Here is a 17,991-nt window from a genome sequence, read left to right as displayed (position 1 = left end):
ACTCACGATGGAAATTTTTATTTTGATTTTAGTCTGTTAGTACCTGTATACTTGGCTGTGTAATTTTAAGGAAGAAGATTCCTATAAATTTAACAAACTGTTCTGCTTCAGGATTTTTATGTTTTATTGCAGAAGAACAAGTAAAACCAATATTTAAAACCAAATGTATCATCCTAGTTGCGTAAAACATAGGGTAATTCTTTATACGTTTAAGACTAACAGAAATTAGTTTCCTTCCATCAGTGTGTGGATTTTACGTTGTCATTACAGTGCCTTGAACCTCATTATTGCAACTAGAGAACAATGTGAAATACATTTTAGAGCAGAGTCTGAAAAATTACGATGGACATATCTTTTCAAAGAACTGTAGAAGATAATCCAACAGAGCTTCCACTACTTTAGTAGAAACATATTTTAAACTTATTTTAAAATTTGAATGTTGTTCATAATATGGGTACTAGTTTAAAATCTTTGATCTTGAAAGTCACTGATACCTTGTGCTGTAAAATCATCCCTTCTTTCAGTGATAAAACTAAAAATTATTGCTGTCCTCTTGTTGGAAAGAATTATAGTAGTTTTGAATTTAGATAGTTTACTTTCAATATCGCTACTTTAACATTGAGCTCTGTATCCTAACAGGAGGTGGCAAATCTCAAGGATGCAAAGCAGCTATTGATTCAACAGAAATTAGAGCTGCAGGGCAAAATAGATAATATGAATTCAGCTCTGGAACAGGAGAAAAAAACCCATCAAGCTGTCAAAGATCAGCTGAAAAAGAGAGAAGAGGAGCTGAAGAAAGAATGTGCTGAAATTGAAGCTAAACTGGTTAGTATGTTAGAGAGTATAAGACTGTTGTTTTGTGAACCCACCTGTGGATTCTTTCAGGGAAGCAAAGGGTTGGCAATTAGTTTCACATCACAGTGGTTTTTAAATGACAAGGTCAGAAACTTTTGAGGCATTTAATGTTGTAGGAAAGTTCAGTGGGATGACAGTCTTGTCTAATGGGTTTGTTGATTAAAAATAGTGATTCTAGTACAGTAAGATTCTTTGCCTCAATTAGATGCAGGGAATAGGGAAAGAATAATTGGAAGGTTGTTCTTCATTGTTCCATTGTTTTCTTAGCACACAGAGAAAAAAGAGAAAGAAGAAGAAAGCCGGAGACATGAGGAAAAGGAGGCTAAGCTCACGATGCAGGTCACAGCTCTAAATGAAAACCTGGCTACTATGAAGAAAGAGTGGCAAAGCAGTCAGAGGCGAGTGAGCGAGCTGGAGAAACAGACGGATGATTTACGTGGGGACATCGCTGTCTTGGAAGCAACGGTGCAGAACAATCAGGATGAGAGAAGAGCGTTGCTGGAGAGGTGAGCTGTGGTCTTGACAATGTGGAAGTGTAGTCTGGGCAGTGGATACCCTCATGCTGAAAACTTGTTGATTTGGGATTCTCTGTGCATGCTTTACTTAAATCCGTGTTTGTTCCTAATGCCTGGGCTGGGAGTGTGGTTTCCAGAGTGCAACCTTCTGTCTTCCCTGCCAAAGCACAGCAAGGGGTGTTGGGAGCAAACTGTGCTCTTTGTGGGATTTGACAGGGTGACTGTTTTGTAGAAAATCAGGCAGGCTTATCAGGACCTTACTTATCACCAAAGCCAGAGCTCTGTGTTTGGACTTGAAGATTTATGGCTGTCCATTAAGAGCCTTCTAGATCCCTTGGGCTCCTCTGAGCTTGAAGATGTGTAGGTTGTGGCTTCTCATCTCATCTGTTGTATGAGTGTTGCAAGGCCTGACAGAGGGAGCTTCTCTTACCTGAGTTAACTACCCTTCTCCACCACTCTGAGGCTTCCCTGCCTTGACTCTCTTGGAGTAGAAGAGTCATGCAGAAGCCTGGAACATCTTCCTTAGTGCCTGCACTAGTATCCAGTTTGCTTAGGGACTTCCAGGTGCTCCCACCGCTCAGTGTTAGGAGAATGAACATATAATTGGATTAGATAGGCTAAGGTTCACACAAGAGGCATTTTCTTCCTCTTCAAAACCTACAGTCATCTTTTCTCCAGGTCTGTACAATATATTTAAGACTTAGGTGAGCAGAGCACCTTGCCTTCAGGCAGCAGGAGGCATGCAAGGCAGCAGGAGTTACCTGAAAGCAGCCATTACAAGGGTAGAAGAAACACCTGTGAGACAGGAAAATTTTTTTGTCCTTATTTCCTGACATGTTTGGTGAAGGCAGAGTGGAAAACTTGTTTTGATACTGTCAAGCTTGCTGATTTGGATTTTGAGCAGTAGACCTTGGGAAAGGATGGGATCAGTTCAAGTGAGATCCTCTTTCTTTGGCAATCCCTTGCCATACTGTGCTTAACTCACCCAGCAGCTGTTTACAGCTTGGCAGAAAAACACCCTTTGAAATTTGGCTTTCAACAGTTAATTGAATTTCAGCTGATGGGAGGTGGCTTTGCTAGAAGAAAAAGGTTTCCTTTCTGCTCTGTTGTTTGACCTGATCTGCTGCAGCTGGTTTGTGAGAGTGTCCTGTTGCACATGGGTGCTCATCAGGGTTTGCTGCTGGACTGCATTCAGTACTGTCCCTGGCTTTGGGAGTTACTCCAGGTAATAATAAGCCACAGATATTTGGGAGAAATGCCAGATGATCTTAAACTGATTGTTACAACAGAACATTTTTCCAGTCAAGTCATCCAAGAACTTTTCACAGCAAGAATATTTTTGACTGAATTTTAAGAGTAACTCCTCAGTCGCGACAACCTGCCCAAAGGAGTCAGTGTACGTTGCCTCATATGCTTCGAGCTGATGGTTTACTGTTTTTCCTTAGGTGTATAAAAAGTGAGGGAGAAATTGAAAAGCTTCAAGCCAAACTTGTAGAAATGAAGAAAAAGCTGGACAACACTACTGCTGCAATGCAGGAACTTGGCCGTGAAAACCAGTCATTACAGGTATAGTTTGATTTGAAGCAGTTAAAGCTGTTGGTTCTCTATGTGGGAACTTAGGAGAATGTCAAGTTTGTGTCAGATGGGTGGTGGGTTACCTTTCCAGAGTGATTAAGATGCTGTGATTGTGGTGTACATGGGTGATATTGCTGTCTGTGGGTTCTTAAATCTGCGCATAGTTTTGAAATTTGGAAGATTTTCTCTCTAAACAAATATAAGCTCTCAGTATCGTGGCAGAATTGGTGCTTTTATACTGCACTGGGTAGTGTGTGCAGCAAAAACAGAGGAAATTAGTAGGAATCAGATAAGAATTTTAAAAAAAATGCCTTTTTTTTTTTTTTTTTTATATGTTCTATGTAGATCAAACACACCCAAGCTCTCAACAGGAAGTGGGCAGAAGACAATGAGGTACAGAACTGTATGGCCTGTGGAAAAGGCTTTTCAGTGACAGTGAGAAGGGTAGGTGTGTTTTACTGTGTCTGGGGGGATTTGCTTTTTCTATTGTTTTCAAACTCTCATAGGATACAAACTTCCAAAACCAGCCTTAATAGTGCTGTGATACTCAGGACATCTCAGAATACAGTTATTGCATGCAATGCCTTGAACATTAAAATTTGCAGAACTTACTTTATTCATGATTCTTTTGCCATTTTAACAGCATCAGTTTATAAACAGTGCTAAAATAGTTCAGTCTTCTAAGCGAGCAACACTGTTGTAAGGGTGTTTACAGTAAACTTATTTATAAGCGGTCGATTTACAGGTATTAAAGGAAAGTAAATTTGTTGAAACTAGATATGTGAAAATTTGAGGCATCAACGTGATCTGGTGCTTTGTGACTATTACCTCTATAAACACCAACAGAAGAAACAACTGCATGTGTTTTAGGTCTGTACTCAGACCTTCTTTGTAAAATCAGCTGTGGTCAGACGAGGTGTCAGCATCCCTCTATTGGCAGGGTCTGCCTTTCATGCGGAGATTACCAACCCTTCAACAAGTGACTTGGCAATGAAGGAGATGAGGGATATTCATGAGGTTAATTTTGCAGTGCTTCCTGACTTGCTTTTAGGTAGCTCTCCCTGTCTTGCAGTGTCCGTAGTGATGTCCTTTGGGTAGGCTTTGAACAAAGGCTGCTGGATCCTTTGATTCAAGGGTACTTCCCTTGTGAAAGCGGGTAGTTACAAGTAAGGAGAACATGTTTTATGTGACCAAAACAAGTTCAAGAGGAGAAATTCCAGAGGAGAACTCACTTCTGAAACTGGTATAGCCTCCTGGCTCAGTGGAGTGCTTCTGAATATTTTACTCCTATACCTTTTATAAAGGATTTACTCCTGTGCCCTTCTGTGCGCTGTGTAACTACTATTTAAAGGTTCAAACCAACTTCTGAAGCACGAGAGTTGACTTGATATGATAGTCATCTCTTCCCTGTCATTGCTGTTCAGCCTGTGTGTTTCTTTTCTTCCACAGCACCACTGTAGACAGTGTGGAAATATCTTTTGTGCCGAGTGCTCAGCAAAGAATGCCTTAACTCCTTCTTCTAAGAAGCCTGTCCGGGTCTGTGATACTTGCTATAATGACTTGCAAGGATAACTGGCGATCTTGAGTGAGAAAGGAAATGTTACACTAAAATCTGTAATTTCTGTTGATGCACTTCATTCAGCACTCAGACTACTATTCAGTTTGGACAATGATTGTGACACTTGGCAAAATTTAGTATATTTTAAAATGTTTATTGATACCAAGTAAAACTATTGTATTTTTTGTGAGACATGGGCTCAGATCATCCATAGCTTATTGCCATTTATCCTGGAAAGAGCTTCTATGTCTAGATTAGAAATACCCAGTTATTTGTAAATAAAGTTTAAACAGAGGAGTAACAATGTATTTTTTTATCTTTTATTTTTTTGTTCAAGAGAAACAGCGTTTACGTGATATTGCAGTTTATTCTTGTTTCCTTCAAAGAAAAAGGAAGATGCAAAAACTTGCGAGGAATTTATGTATCAAATGTTGCTGTAAAAGCAGAACTAATTGTTGCATTTGATTGCATATCTGATGTTCTTTATAACCCCTTGTGATTTCTATTTCTTTCTGTCTCTCTGACTTTTCTCTCTAAATTTCAAACTCCACAGTGAGCGTAATGGCCGGACTTGACTCCAACTCAGTTTTGTTTGTCCACTTAGAACTTCTTGTAGTATCAGCACCTGAATCCAACTACAGCACTTGGATACTGGAGCATCTTTACACACACTGTATTGTGTAGTTTGTGTGTGTGAGTGTGTGTGTGTCTGGGAGTCTGTGTGAATAAACGATGAGACAAAGTTTAGCTGGCATTGTAAGAATGTTATATGGCACATCACAATGTTGCATCTCATATTGATTGCTTTCGCTTTTTCATATTCGGTGGATGGATTTTAATATTCCAGAAACCCTTACATGTGGGTTTTAAAAAGCAAACAGACAATACTGGTAGTAGCCTCTAGCGTACTTCCCCCCCCTACCCATACCCTGGAAGTCCTGAGAGGTTCTTGGGGTTTTAAGGGACATCCAGACCTTCAATGCTAGTTATCCGAATAATAAAAAGTCTTTTTTTGAGACTGCTGCAGTTTATCTGGTCTTTTCTTCTGTCCCTTTTCTCAGCTTTTGGTGGAAGAAGCTGAACTTCTGCTGCGCCTGACAAACCTCAGTTTTTTGTCCCTCCATCTGATGCCCGTTCCCGGAAGGGTCTTAAATGTTAGGTTGGTTATGGGGTTTAGTCTGCTCAGAACAGTGGTGTGAATCTCCTGCTACTGGCTTAGTTATGAGCCAAACAGCTCTAAATAAGAGGCCAATATATATGTCTTTAGATATTTATTTGTGTGTTCTTTTCTGTACTTGCAACAGGGGTTTCTTGTAGAGTTTGTGTAGGTTCCAAACTTCTCTTTTGTTGTGATTTTATTTACACCTGTTCATTCTTGCCTGCCTGTGTCTAACTTTTCTTCCCCTGGTATCTGGTATTTAAAAACCATTAAGGTTATTTCTTTGGGCGGGGGTTACGCATTCCAATATTTAGTGACTCTCTGTCTTAAATACCCTAATAAATTCCCCACACCCCAAGCCCTTTAGTGTCTTACAAAATTGTGCCAGCTGTTCAGAGGAAAGGACTATGTCCTGAATTATTCTGCTTCTTTCCCAAGATGAGAAACCAAATTCTGTCACAATGATGAAAGCTTTGCCATCATTAGGCAGGTTCCTGTGCTTTTATCTATTGACTGCTCTAGATGTGAACGAAGAAGAGTCTTTCTCATGAAAAGTTTCTAGTCCTGATTAACCCTCAAGTGAAAAAACTTTTTAATCCCTCTTCTCCAGAAGTAGTGATCTATGTATTTCATATCCCTTCTTAGCTTATCTGTCTAGTCCTACCTTTGCAGCCTCAAGAAGTCTTCCTCAAGGAGTTTTCTTACAATTAAATTATTTCCCAAAAGCCAGCTGAGTTGTGTAAACTGAGTTATGTTGCTGTAAAATGGTTTGGGATGGAATTGTGGTTCATGTGAAATACTGGCCTGATGTTCTGGTTTGAACTTGCTTGCCCAAAAGAAACAATTGCTGCACCGGTTCCATATGAACAGAGCCTCTGGACTTGCTGTTTCTCCCCGTCAGTGTAGCAGTTTGGCATAAGAATCTTTTGAATAGAAACCATGAAGAGAATCTCTGCCGCTGGGAATTTTTTTATCTACTTATTTGTTGAGAGAATCCAAAGAGTTTGCTTTCAAGCCTTTCTTTGTCCGACACAAGACTTCAGAAATGCAGGAAAGGTAAAGATGTGACAGTCGTGCTGCAACCCAGATCCACTCTGTCCTGTTGGGTGACACACGGAGCCTCGTGCTGCTGTTGGGGTGAAGGATGACCTTGTGGAGCAGAAGGGATTTTCGGGGGAAGAGAGAAGCTTCCCACAACTGTACAAGGACAAAACACCTGAGGCAGAGCAAGACGGATATTTCTCAGGGGGGTAGGGGAATGATTGAAAAGACTCACTTATGTTCAGGCTTTCTGCTTTTGAACGGGAACATGTGAAAGCTGAGGAGAGCACGCTGCAGTGAGGGGAAGTGGTAGAAGCTCTGGTAGGGTTGTTTTTAATTCAGCCTTTTGGGATAACTTGGTGTGAAGTCAAGCAGAGTCACCTCACCCCCTGGCTGCTGAAGCAGGGTGGTTGGTTAACTGCAGATCAGACCACAATCTGGAGCTCCTCAGCTTCAGGGGCAAAACCAGCTCAATTTCTGCAGGTGGTTTTTGCTGACCAAAGTATATGACCAACTTTATGCAGGGATGGACATGCTTTTTAAATACACAGTTTTAGAAAGAGGGATTGTTAAAGCCTGGAGGAACAGTGCTGTGCTAGAAACTTTTATACTTGAGCTTTGAGTCTGCAGCAATAGGCTAGGATTTCTACAGCTTTTCACTGGAGTAAATTTACAACTTCATTGCTGAATCTTACGCTCCTTCTTTTGTGCTTGTGATTCTTGGTGCTGGTCTGCATTTGTTGATAAGTTGATGTTATAATAGACCCTATAATGCTCAAGGTCTCACTGCTTGGTTGGAAGTAGTGCTTGAGCTTAGTGAAATGACCTATGAGATACATAACAAGGAAAACTGGAAGGCAAAAAGCTTTGTATTTAAAAATCTGCCTGCAGAGTCTGACTGTTTTGATGGGCGTATTGTCAGTAGGAGTGTGGGGTTTTTATTGCACTGCTTTAAAACATAAATCATAGGAAAACCTAGTAAAAATCCTGGTAACTTTTCCCACACTGAGCTAAAGGATTCCAGACCAGATAGTTTAATGCACTGATTTTTCAGACTGCAAACACAGCAACAGAGGGAAACACTAATAAAATGTCGGAAGAAACTCAAACAGCCACTACAAAGAACCAGATTGCTCAGGTACCCTGAGAAGAGAGAGAGACCATTATAAAGCAAGAGGTGGAAATAGTGGTAAAAGCAGTGCTTGACGCAGTAGGTGTGTGGGATCCTCACGCTGCCTCTGATTTCTAGCCATTACCATGGTATCAGGAATGGGACAGTGAACTCTGGGGTTTGTTCCTGAAACTGTCCCCCCTGCAGGACACTCCATCCATATTCAGAATCACTGAAGGAGCGGAACAGGAGAGACCACCTGTGACGTGGGCTGAGACAAGCTATGGAAAAGTGCAAAGGAGAGTCTTTTTAAAGGTGGGGAGTGGGTCTTTAACTTTCTGGAGACATCATCCCTCTTCCCAGTCAAAGAGCCACAATCCCGTGGGCTGTTGCCTCTCAAATGCCAAATCCTACTGTTCTTCTCCAAAATCATGTCAGCAATACAAACTTCATGCTTCCATCCTGCGAGGCCTCTGGAGGAAGGTTGCATTGTGGAGGTCAGTGACAAGCTTTTGATCTTAGCTGGCTGCGCTTCACTGTTATTTATTTCTTCTCCCCATGTGTTCCTCCCCTCCAGTAATCTTCTCCTTTCTGCAAAGGTTGAACAAAGAGGATAAAATTAATGAGTCGCAGTAGGAAAAGCTGCTGTCTGCAGATGAAGAGACAAAGGAATTTTGTGCTGCAGCTTCCAGCAGAGGCAAGAGGTTTAGAGGGATCTTGGTTTTCAGCTGGCTTCACTTTCTGGCACAAGAGTCCAAGGCTTTAGGGTACAGTGTGGGTTTTTTCCTCTGTTTTTGGAAGGTGTCAAGTAACCAAGTTGCCATGGAGTGTGGAGCGCTAGGTACACAAGAACAATGAATAGCTATTTTTGTTGGTTTTGGGAGGATGAGGATTATTTGTGAATCCTGACTGGAAAAACTTTCTTAGTGAAGCAACAGGGGATTTGGGAGCAGAAGCACGAAGTAACCTTGCTGTGTTTGTATTACATTAGCAAGAACAATTGAGTCTCTCATCCTAGATGTAAGAGAAGTGACATTCCTAAAGAAGGGACCTGGAAAACTCAAGTACTTTTCTGGATTGTTAAATGCAAAGTGGAAACAAATGTTTTTTTGCAAAACTTAAAAAAATTATGACCAGTACTCAGTGGCAGACAGAAAACTGCTGGAGCTTAAGTTTCAACAGAATATACGCTGTGCCAAAAAGAATGATACCATGGTTTGAGTATGCTGAAACTGATAAATTACTCCTCCGTGTTGCACCCCTCCCACTCTCATATTCTTGAGGGACGAGGAAACAACACTGTCATTTGCACTATGCACTTTTTGCTGTCTAAGTGAATATAATCTACAGTAAGTGGGATGGTGTCATTGGCATTGCATGTGTGAGCTGTGATGGATGGACAGGAGGTTTATCTTCGGCTGGACTTTTCACAGAATCACAGAATGTTTGGGACTGGAAGGGACCTCGAAAGATCATCTAGTCCAATCCCCCTGCCGGAGCATGAACACCTAGATGAGGTTACACAGGAAGGCGTCCACTGTATTTCATTTGGCCCCTTGCTAAGTAGGGAGAGTTGCACTCATTCTTTCGTACCAAACATGCGATCATCATCTAAGAGCACATTTAAAAACAAAACCCACATAGTCATGCACACATTGTCTTTGTAGAGCTTCATTTGAAGATTATAAAATGAGAAAACATGAATTTTATGTCTTTTCAAGAGTCTTGCCAGTTCTCCAGTTCTTAATTTTTGAAGTCTTGACCTCAGCACCCCTTCTAGGATAGATTTAGAATTATTGTCCAACCACAGCCTCTCCAAAAGCACCATGCGGTGCACTTTTCAGAAACAGCAATAATTGGATAGTAAAGTCCCTTGGCAGAAACTCAGGTTTTTGTGTTTTTTTTCTTTTTATTTTTTAAATTTTATTTCAAGGGCCACTGAATAAAGAGGTTTGCATATTTGCAGAGAACATTAGATGCCACTTAAAATAATGAAGAGAATAGGTACTAGTTAATGCAATAAAGTCTGCCTTTTGTCTTCAGCTCACCACACACTATGCACTCACTGCAGCAGGTGAGGAGTATCTGCTCATTTGAAGATACCTGAAGCCCTGCTAACCCTTTTGGATCAGTGTTACTATGAAAGCAGAAGCCTGGTAGGAGTGTTTTCCAATTTTTCCTCCCCCTATGACCCAAACTAAACCCAAATTAATCTGTATTTCCAGCCTTTTTTGGATGAAGAGGGCTGGTAAAGAGCATTCATCGTTACATGTCAACAGGCCAGTGCTGGCAGGTCCAGGCTCCTGGTGTTGGCTTTATGGCAAAATACTTTGTTGTATCACACTAAAGCTTGATTCCTGGCACGAAAGGGATGGTTGAAAGGATGTCTCACTGGGTTAGCAAATACCAGAACTTTTTGTAGTAGAGTGTCCAAAATGCTGCTTGTATAGGATTTGTCACTTTTTTAAGAAAAAATAAAGATCACACACACAAAAAAAAATCAACCCCCACCATTTGATGTTGTTACGTAAGATTTCATTTAAACTACCTCTCAACGTAATATTCAAACATTAGGTAAGTTTAATAAGGTTTGCTCACTGTCACGTTATGTAAAAATTATAGTTAATGCCAAAATTGCAAAAGTCTATCACCAAAACCAAAACAAGTTAAGGATTTTCTTTGTAATGTGTGTGAAAGTATCCAATAGCTTCGAGTCATCATAAACTTCTGTAGTTTCATTCTTGCAAACTGTAGCTGCTGGACAGGAAATAAATCATAACCACAGGCTTTCATAATCACGGTCTGCTGGGTAAAAACAATTTTGTATGCAGCTTTGTCATTTGGCCATAGGTAGCCTCATTCACCAAATGTACCATTAATTTTATCTTTTGGTTTTTTCTTCAGTACTTGAGACGTGAACTTGATGAATGGTGTTCTGTAATGGATGCGTGCTACGAATTACATTGTCTTGTTTGCCTCTTTTCTGAATTTGAATGACCAGTTTACTATTGCAGATGTGAATATTGCTCATACAGCTTAATTTCTGTATAATTGTATAAAATATAAATGGAAATTTTTAAAGTTCTTACCCAGTAGTTAGAGGTAATGTATTATGCTCACCTTATGTTGCAGTTTTACCTACAGCATACTGCACTTTTAAACTGGATCACACCATCATCGTAGGTGTAGATAGATTTGTTTGTTTGTTTGTTTGTTTTTTGCATGAATGTGCTTTGGTTTTGTTTCTTTTTCATTTAAGTTCGATTCTCTTTAGTTCTGTTTTCAGTGTTTGTGTTTACTACTTGTGACCATGTAGTTGTGCCTTACATTGTGGAAGAATTTAGTCCAGCGTGCACTGTAATTCCTCAACTCTGTGATTTGGAAGGTGGCCGTGGATTTGGGTGAGAAAATGACACCATGCATCAACCAGTTCTGTATAAACTATGACGAAATGTTATCAAAATGTCACTTTTGTTTTCTAACCTGCTAAAGGAATGATTAATGACAATAAAAAAGAATAAATTAGGCCTTTCTAATAGACTAGTTCTTTTATTCTGAACTGCCTTGCCCCTCTTCACACAGCAAAGCTACTTTGAGATGGGGGATCTGTCATTTTACAGATGAACTGGTGGGAAGCCACACATCTAAGAACAAGGTAAATGTTCCAGTTTTAGAGCCACAACAAAAACTTTCATGTTCCTGAGGAGGCAGTGATAACGACTGCTTTTCAAACCTTTTTTTTTTTTTTCACAAGTTAAATTCAGAGTAATTTTTCCATTCCCAATAACTGTACGAAGCTGCTGGGTATCCTGCATTCAATTAAAGCCCTTCTGTTGCTGGCTGTGGTCAGGCATCGCACTCAAAGCATTTGGACAATTGGCATGACTGGAAGACCCAGAAGTAGCACTTGTTTTATTTTCTAGGCTAATGAAGGGCTCGCTTATGACATGGAAACCTCTTTCAGGCCAGAGCTGTGTTGCAGAGAGAAGCCATGTGGTTAACGTGTGTGAGATCAGTCCCTTGACAAAGCCGCTATTGAATTATGAGAGCATTCACAGAAAGCCGTGTTTAGCTATTGAAGCAGATCTTCCTAGGGGCTCTCTGTAGAAAGATGGAGAGAGGAGGTCTCCCGAAAGGCAATTTAAGTTGGGAAGTTAAATTCTGCCTTGACTGCTTCTGAGGCATCTTTCCAGACTGCAGCCATCTGTTGAGCTTACGTCTCCCTAAAGACAGCCCATGTGTGAATTCCTCCTTCCCCTGCGGTGTCCTCCTTGGAGATGTGCTGGACTCCAGGAAATACCCAATCTCTGGGACTATTTAGTTGTCTGGTAAACTGAGCAGACCTGCCTTGAGCTCATTTGGGAAAAAAATATAGACAGTAGTAAAATGCCTCCTCCCTTCTGCCAGTGCATGAAGCACAGAGTTTACTCTGTCAGGTGTGACTTCCCTGGGCTTGAAATGTCTTCTGGTCCTATCAGCATTGGTTTCAAGATGCTGTGAGGTTCTGGTGAGGGACCAGGGCTGGAAGGGGGAGGTTCTGTTGCCATTTGCAGCTGAGGTTGGGATGGGGTCGATGGAGCAGAGCTGTGTCAGCCTGGTTGTGACTGAGGGTTTGCGGCTTGTGTGGTGTCCTGGAGCTGATCTGCTGTCTCCACTCTGCTCTGCTCTCCTGCCTTACACGTTCACCATTCACCGGGTGGCTGTTCCTTTCCCAAGAAGCTGTGACAAAAACCTGCACATCACAGGCACAGGGACAAGACCAGGAATGTGCACCACAGCGGCCTAGACTGCATCTGGAAGTGCTGAACCAGGTAAGTATGTACATAATACATATGTACATGCAGCCTCCAGACCCCGGCTTGTATGTACAGGTGAACCAGCTCAAGTGGATAAAATGCACCACTGCATCCTGGCAAGTGGAGCTGGGTCAGGGGCAGCACATGAGCTCATGACTAATTTGTGGAGTAGAGGTGAATGCAGAGTGCTGACATCCCTATCAATAATGTGAACAACTGGAATAGCACTACTATGTTATTCAGCATAGTCCTCGTCTGTGTTCACTTCCTCCTAAGTAATTTCTGACATGGAGGTGATTCTAAGAGCTAACTTTTCTGCTCAGCAAGACTGGCTGGTTGGGCACAGAAAGGGGGAGATGTGACAAAGTCATGTATGAGTGGCTTTAGGGAAGTCTCTTGTGTCTCTTGACTATGGCTAATCTCAGGAGATGAGCCAGGGCTAACCTGGTGGGAGCACCCTCCCTCCGTGGTGGCAACCTGCATGGATGTTGTGGCTAGCAGCTGCAGCCTGTCCTGTGAGTCTCTTCCAGTACCTCAAAAGGAGGGGATGAAAAAAAGTGATTAATAGGGGCACGTGTGTTACGTGGGCCATGGATCTGGGACAGCAGTGGAGAATCAAATGGCTTAATCCAAAAGGAGCACTCAAGTTTGTGAAGCAAACTTGAACTCTAAAGGCGACAATGCTGCAAACTCTGTAATGACAGAACTGCAGCGAATAAAGCTGTGAAAAAACAGGTAAAACAAAAATCCCAATAAAGCAGGGCATCAATACACTTATTTCTTTTTATGTATTCTGTAGTGTCTCTAACTGAATGTTGTATGTAATTATGACCTTTTCAAAGAAACTTAAATAATCTCATTTTAAAAATTAATGGGGAGTCAACTACATGCTTTTACTGACCTGCCTCCATAAATTCAAAGTTAATGCAAAAAACAGCTTGTTACATGGTAGTTTAGTAGGTAGCCATAACTATAGGAAGCTATGGCTACACAATTTTAATTTTGTGGAATTTTTTAATACAGTTTGGATGATCTTAGAATAACCCTTCCAGACTTTTCTGGTGGATAAGTTCTCCTCACTAATGAAGGCTCTCTCCCACCCTGCTTTTCAGAAAAGAACAGGTTTTATTGAAACCTTTTTGCATTGCAAGATCCTTCCCCTAGCTGAGTAAAGGAGCATCTAGGAGCAATACATTTATTGCATGGCTCATTTTCCCCCTCCAGTTTATTCTTACATCCCATGGTCAAAACTCCTCACTTCTGTCAAGTCAGAACTATGTTAGTTTCAAAAACTTAAGGCATGCTGGAAGAAATAACTGTGTTATCACCACAATAGTCTTCTGCTGGACTTGCTGCTGCAGCGACATAATTAAATTTCGGAGGATTCAGTTGGGAAACAGAAAGCTCTGCTTTCCTTGGTTTCATGTTGCGTGGTGTAATTGGAGATTGCAGTTTCTATCTGTGACATCCATGTTTTCTGTAGCAAGAAAAAACAATTCGTAAATCAATACAATCTAAAAAAGTTCCAGTAATTCTGATACACAATCACCCAGAGCCTTTAGTTTCATTTACCCTTTCTTCAGGCCCGTGCTCATAATTCCTGAAGTCAACATGAATTATCCCAGAATCAAGACCCTCCCCGTTGCTCAGGTCACTACACACTGCTGTGTCTGGGACCAGGGACTTCTGGTGGAGATTTCATTTTTGGTTGGAAGGTAGGATTTTTGTGCTCTGTTTACTTGAAATTGTGAAGTTTGCTGTTCACTATTTCACCCGTTTTTTTGTGGAATATTTATTTGTTTCATGCTGTCCCTGCAGTTTGGGCTCCCTGTTCTTCTGGTTAAGACATCTCCAGTGCTATCAGCAGGTTCTGTCCCTCTCTGAGATCTGTCATGTGCTGCCCCATGAATTTCAATTTCTAGCACCATGCTGACAGCATTCAGCTCTGTATCTGCTGTCATCCAGGTATAAGGACAGGGAGCTGTGGCTGCAGAAGTGGATTTAAAACATGTAACTTCCTTCTCTCTGTGCTAGACCAGATGGTCTGGGTCGCAGAAGCTGAGTTGCCTCTGAATTGCTATGATTAGACGGTACAAATTCGCTGGCAGCAATATGAGCTTAAGGTCTGGCTGTGCTTCTCCTACCCCAGGATTTTCATTTTGCCTGGTCAGGGGCTGTACTCCCTGCTCTAATGCATGTAGAGACACTGAGCTTTGATGCAAAGAGTAGAAACGCGTGAGAAGGGGCAACCTGTCCAACTTCATGCTGCACTAGGAGTCATAAATTTTGGTATTGACCCATCTGGTTGTTCCTCGTGCGTGTTTACACCCTGAACAAGTTGAATACCTTGCTTTGAGAATTAGAAAGCTGGAGAGATAAATTGCATGACCTCCAACTCTAAGGAGTTCCAGCAGCGGACGTGAGCAGAGTCTGCCTGCACAAGCTGCGTGTGCCTGGCAGGGCGGAGAGCCCGGCTTTGGTGGGGGGTGATGGCTCTGACCCCTTTGGAGCTGCCGGTGGAGGAGGGTGTGATGTGCAGGGTGATGGTGGTGGTTACACAGGGGTTGCCCGGTGATGGAGGAACTGGCAGAGTCAGCAAGAGAACAGAAGGCAGGGCTGTTGTATGGGCGGGATCACAGAATGACAGAATATGAGGGCTTGGAAGGGACCTCGAAAGATCACCTAGTCCAATCCCCCTGCTGGAGCAGGAACACCTAGGTGAGGCTACACAGGAAGGCGTCCAGGCAGGATTTGAATGTCTCCAGAGAAGGAGACTCCACAACTCCCCTGAGCAGCCTGTTCCAGTGCTCTGTCACCCTCACTGAGAAGATGCTTCCTCTCAAATTTAAATGGACCCTCCTGTGTTCTGGTTTATAACCATTGCCCCTTGTCTTATCATTGATTGTTGTAGAGAAGAGCCTGGCTCCATCCTCCTGACATTCAGCCTTTATATAATTATAAACATTAACAAGGACATCCCTCAGTCTCCTCCAAGCTAAAGAGACCCAGCTCCCTCAGCCTTTTCTCATAAGGGAGGTGCTCCACTCCCTTAATCATCTTCGTTGCCCTGTGCTGGACTCTCTCCAGCAGTTCCCTGTCCTTCTGGAACTGAGGGGCCCAGAATTGGACACAATATTCCAGATGTGGTCTCACCAGGGCAGAGTAGAGGGGCAGGAGAGCTTCTCTCGACCTACTAACCACCCCCCTTCTAATACAGCCCAGGATGCCATTGGCCTTCCTGGCCACAAGGGCACAGTGCTGGCTCATGGTCATCCTGCTGTCCACCAGGACCCCCAGGTCCCATTCCTCTACACTGCTCTCTAACAGCAGGTCTGTTTTTCCATGTGTCTGCTGAGCATTGTGTATCTGAGAGGGAGGTGGGAGTGGGGCAAGGGGATCACCGCATCTACATTCAATGTGCTGTGAAAATTGAGGTGACAGAGATGTGGAGCAGGTGCGCGTTCCCTGTGCATTTGGCAGAGCGCAGTATGGTGACAAGAGTGTCCAACAGAGCATCCCTCCCTCTGACCAGTGACCTGGCGTCTTGTGAAGGAGCCGAGAGCCGAGGCAGGTTGCTCACCAACATCAGGAGATCTCAGGGGCAGCTCACAATGTGACAGCCCTCTGCTTGGGGTGAGTCAAGGGGAATATGACACTTCTGGCTTCCTTCAGTTTGCTCCCTTTCGATACAGCTGAGCTACCTCGAGGCCCTGGTCTGATGGTCCTCGCCAGTAGCATTCTTATCCAAATCTTCTTCCATTCTGCATTGCAGTCATATCAGCTAAACCCATGAGTTCATCTTGGCTAGTAAGTCTCTTTAAAAAAAATACATTGATAATGCTGAGATTTGGCTTCTGAGGAGCTGAAATAAGGCGGTTCTTTCAAATGATGCTGGATAGAGTCTGCCTTTCTTAAGGATCAGAGTGCCCAAGCTCAACAAAACGTGGTAATGCCACCACATCCAAGTGAAAAGAACTTTTCACTGCAGAATTTTCTCCTTTGATGAACTGGGCTTGGGAGATGTCAAGAAGGGGGTAGCCACCTGATGTGAAGGAAGCTTTGGAAGGGGAAGGTAATATTTCAGTAACAGGTTAAGGTAACATCTTGAGTAGATACCTATTCCAGATACAAACCAGTGACTTGGAAATGGAAATAATTCACTCATGGCTTTTCCCTGAAAAAGTCCTTCTACCGCAATTTATTTTTAAGAATTACCATTAGTGATAGCCACATTTCTGTGCATTAAGTATTAGAGAATGAAATTCAACTTACAGGAGAAAAAATACTTCTGTGGAGTGCCTACCACACTTTCAGATGTCATATACAGCACTGTTACTAGAAATGTGTTTTGCTGTGAAAATGAGGAGTGTATTTATGTCACAGTGGAATTAATTACACCATCTGTTCAATCTGAAATTGCAAGATCTATGTTATGCATAGATGAGTATGAAACAGTTTTCTGATCTGAGTACTACTGCATATGAGTTGGGTGGAGGGGAGTTGCTTTGGTGTTGACTTCTCTGGAGGGGCTGCTAATCTTCATTTCTGTTATGCAATAAATGTTTGGGGTTATTGTATTTTTTTCATTCTTTTTTGTTGTTTTTTTTTTTGTTAGCAATCAGAAGTGATAATGTTTTTCAACAAGAATACGGCCTGCTTTCAACGCAGATATAAAATTGGTACATGTTCAACAGTAAAAAATCTGTAATAAACGTGTGAGCCAGAGCCAGAGCACTGGGGTGTTAATTTGTTTTGGTTTGGTTTTGGTCAAATGTCACAACTGTAATAGATTCTTAGCACAGCATGACCACTTTTAGGCTGAGATCCTCCATTAGGGAAAGCATAGTTGTGTAATTAGAGAAGAAAAAACAGGTGTGTTTCTTACCTTGGCAGACTCTGTCTGAGCTTGCAGCAAAAAGACTGCTATGCACTGACGATACCTATTTTCATGCTGTATTAGGAAAGCATTTCGCAGGCTGAAGACTGTGGAAAAAGTATGGAGAAATGGTATCAATTCATGGTATCAATATCATGAATGCAGTTGTGGCCTGACCAGTGCTGAGTACAGGGGGACAGTCACTTCCCTAGTCCCACTGGCCACACTATTCCTGATAGAAGCCAGGATGCTGTTGGCCTTCTTGGCCACCTGGGCACACTGCTGGCTCAGGTAGCCAAAATCCTGTGGGAGCCGTGCTTGAGTGGGCTGGTAGTAGCAGGGAGGAGGGCACAGCAGCCTGTGACAACGCACCGGATCTGTGTGGCATTGCTTTTTTCAGCTGGAATCAACATTGCTGTAAACAAAGCGACGGCAAGCGATATGCAGGGTTGTCTCCCTGTGAGCAGCAGCCTTGAGCCAAGCTCTGCTCCTGAACCCATGCGAC

General features: G+C 42.3%; 2 protein-coding genes across 5 annotated transcripts in view; one reads left to right on the top strand and one right to left on the bottom strand.

The window, feature by feature from the left end:
- EEA1 (early endosome antigen 1) overlaps nt 1-11,350 on the top strand; it is a 77,846-nt gene extending 66,496 nt beyond the window's left edge. For all 3 annotated transcript variants that reach the window (XM_065042635.1, XM_065042627.1, XM_065042642.1), the window contains 5 exons: nt 640-825; nt 1,123-1,361; nt 2,816-2,936; nt 3,291-3,389; nt 4,395-11,350. In XM_065042635.1, coding sequence (XP_064898707.1) covers nt 640-825; nt 1,123-1,361; nt 2,816-2,936; nt 3,291-3,389; nt 4,395-4,517 — 768 coding nt within the window. In that variant the 3' untranslated portion in view covers nt 4,518-11,350. The remainder of the gene's footprint in view (nt 1-639; nt 826-1,122; nt 1,362-2,815; nt 2,937-3,290; nt 3,390-4,394) is intronic.
- A 2,467-nt stretch (nt 11,351-13,817) lies between these two features.
- The window catches only part of PLEKHG7 (pleckstrin homology and RhoGEF domain containing G7), a 34,611-nt gene continuing 30,437 nt past the window's right edge, over nt 13,818-17,991 (bottom strand). For both annotated transcript variants that reach the window (XM_065042659.1, XM_021295624.2), the window contains exons 16-17: nt 17,496-17,593; nt 13,818-14,087 (exon numbers count right to left, since the gene is read on the bottom strand). In XM_065042659.1, coding sequence (XP_064898731.1) covers nt 13,980-14,087; nt 17,496-17,593 — 206 coding nt within the window. In that variant the 3' untranslated portion in view covers nt 13,818-13,979. The remainder of the gene's footprint in view (nt 14,088-17,495; nt 17,594-17,991) is intronic.

This window comes from Columba livia, chromosome 1 (genome assembly GCF_036013475.1).
Source record: "Columba livia isolate bColLiv1 breed racing homer chromosome 1, bColLiv1.pat.W.v2, whole genome shotgun sequence".
NCBI lineage: Eukaryota > Metazoa > Chordata > Aves > Columbiformes > Columbidae > Columba > Columba livia.
The sequence above is the reverse complement of the archived record's forward strand: the minus strand, read 5'-3'. Positions and strand labels throughout refer to the sequence as shown.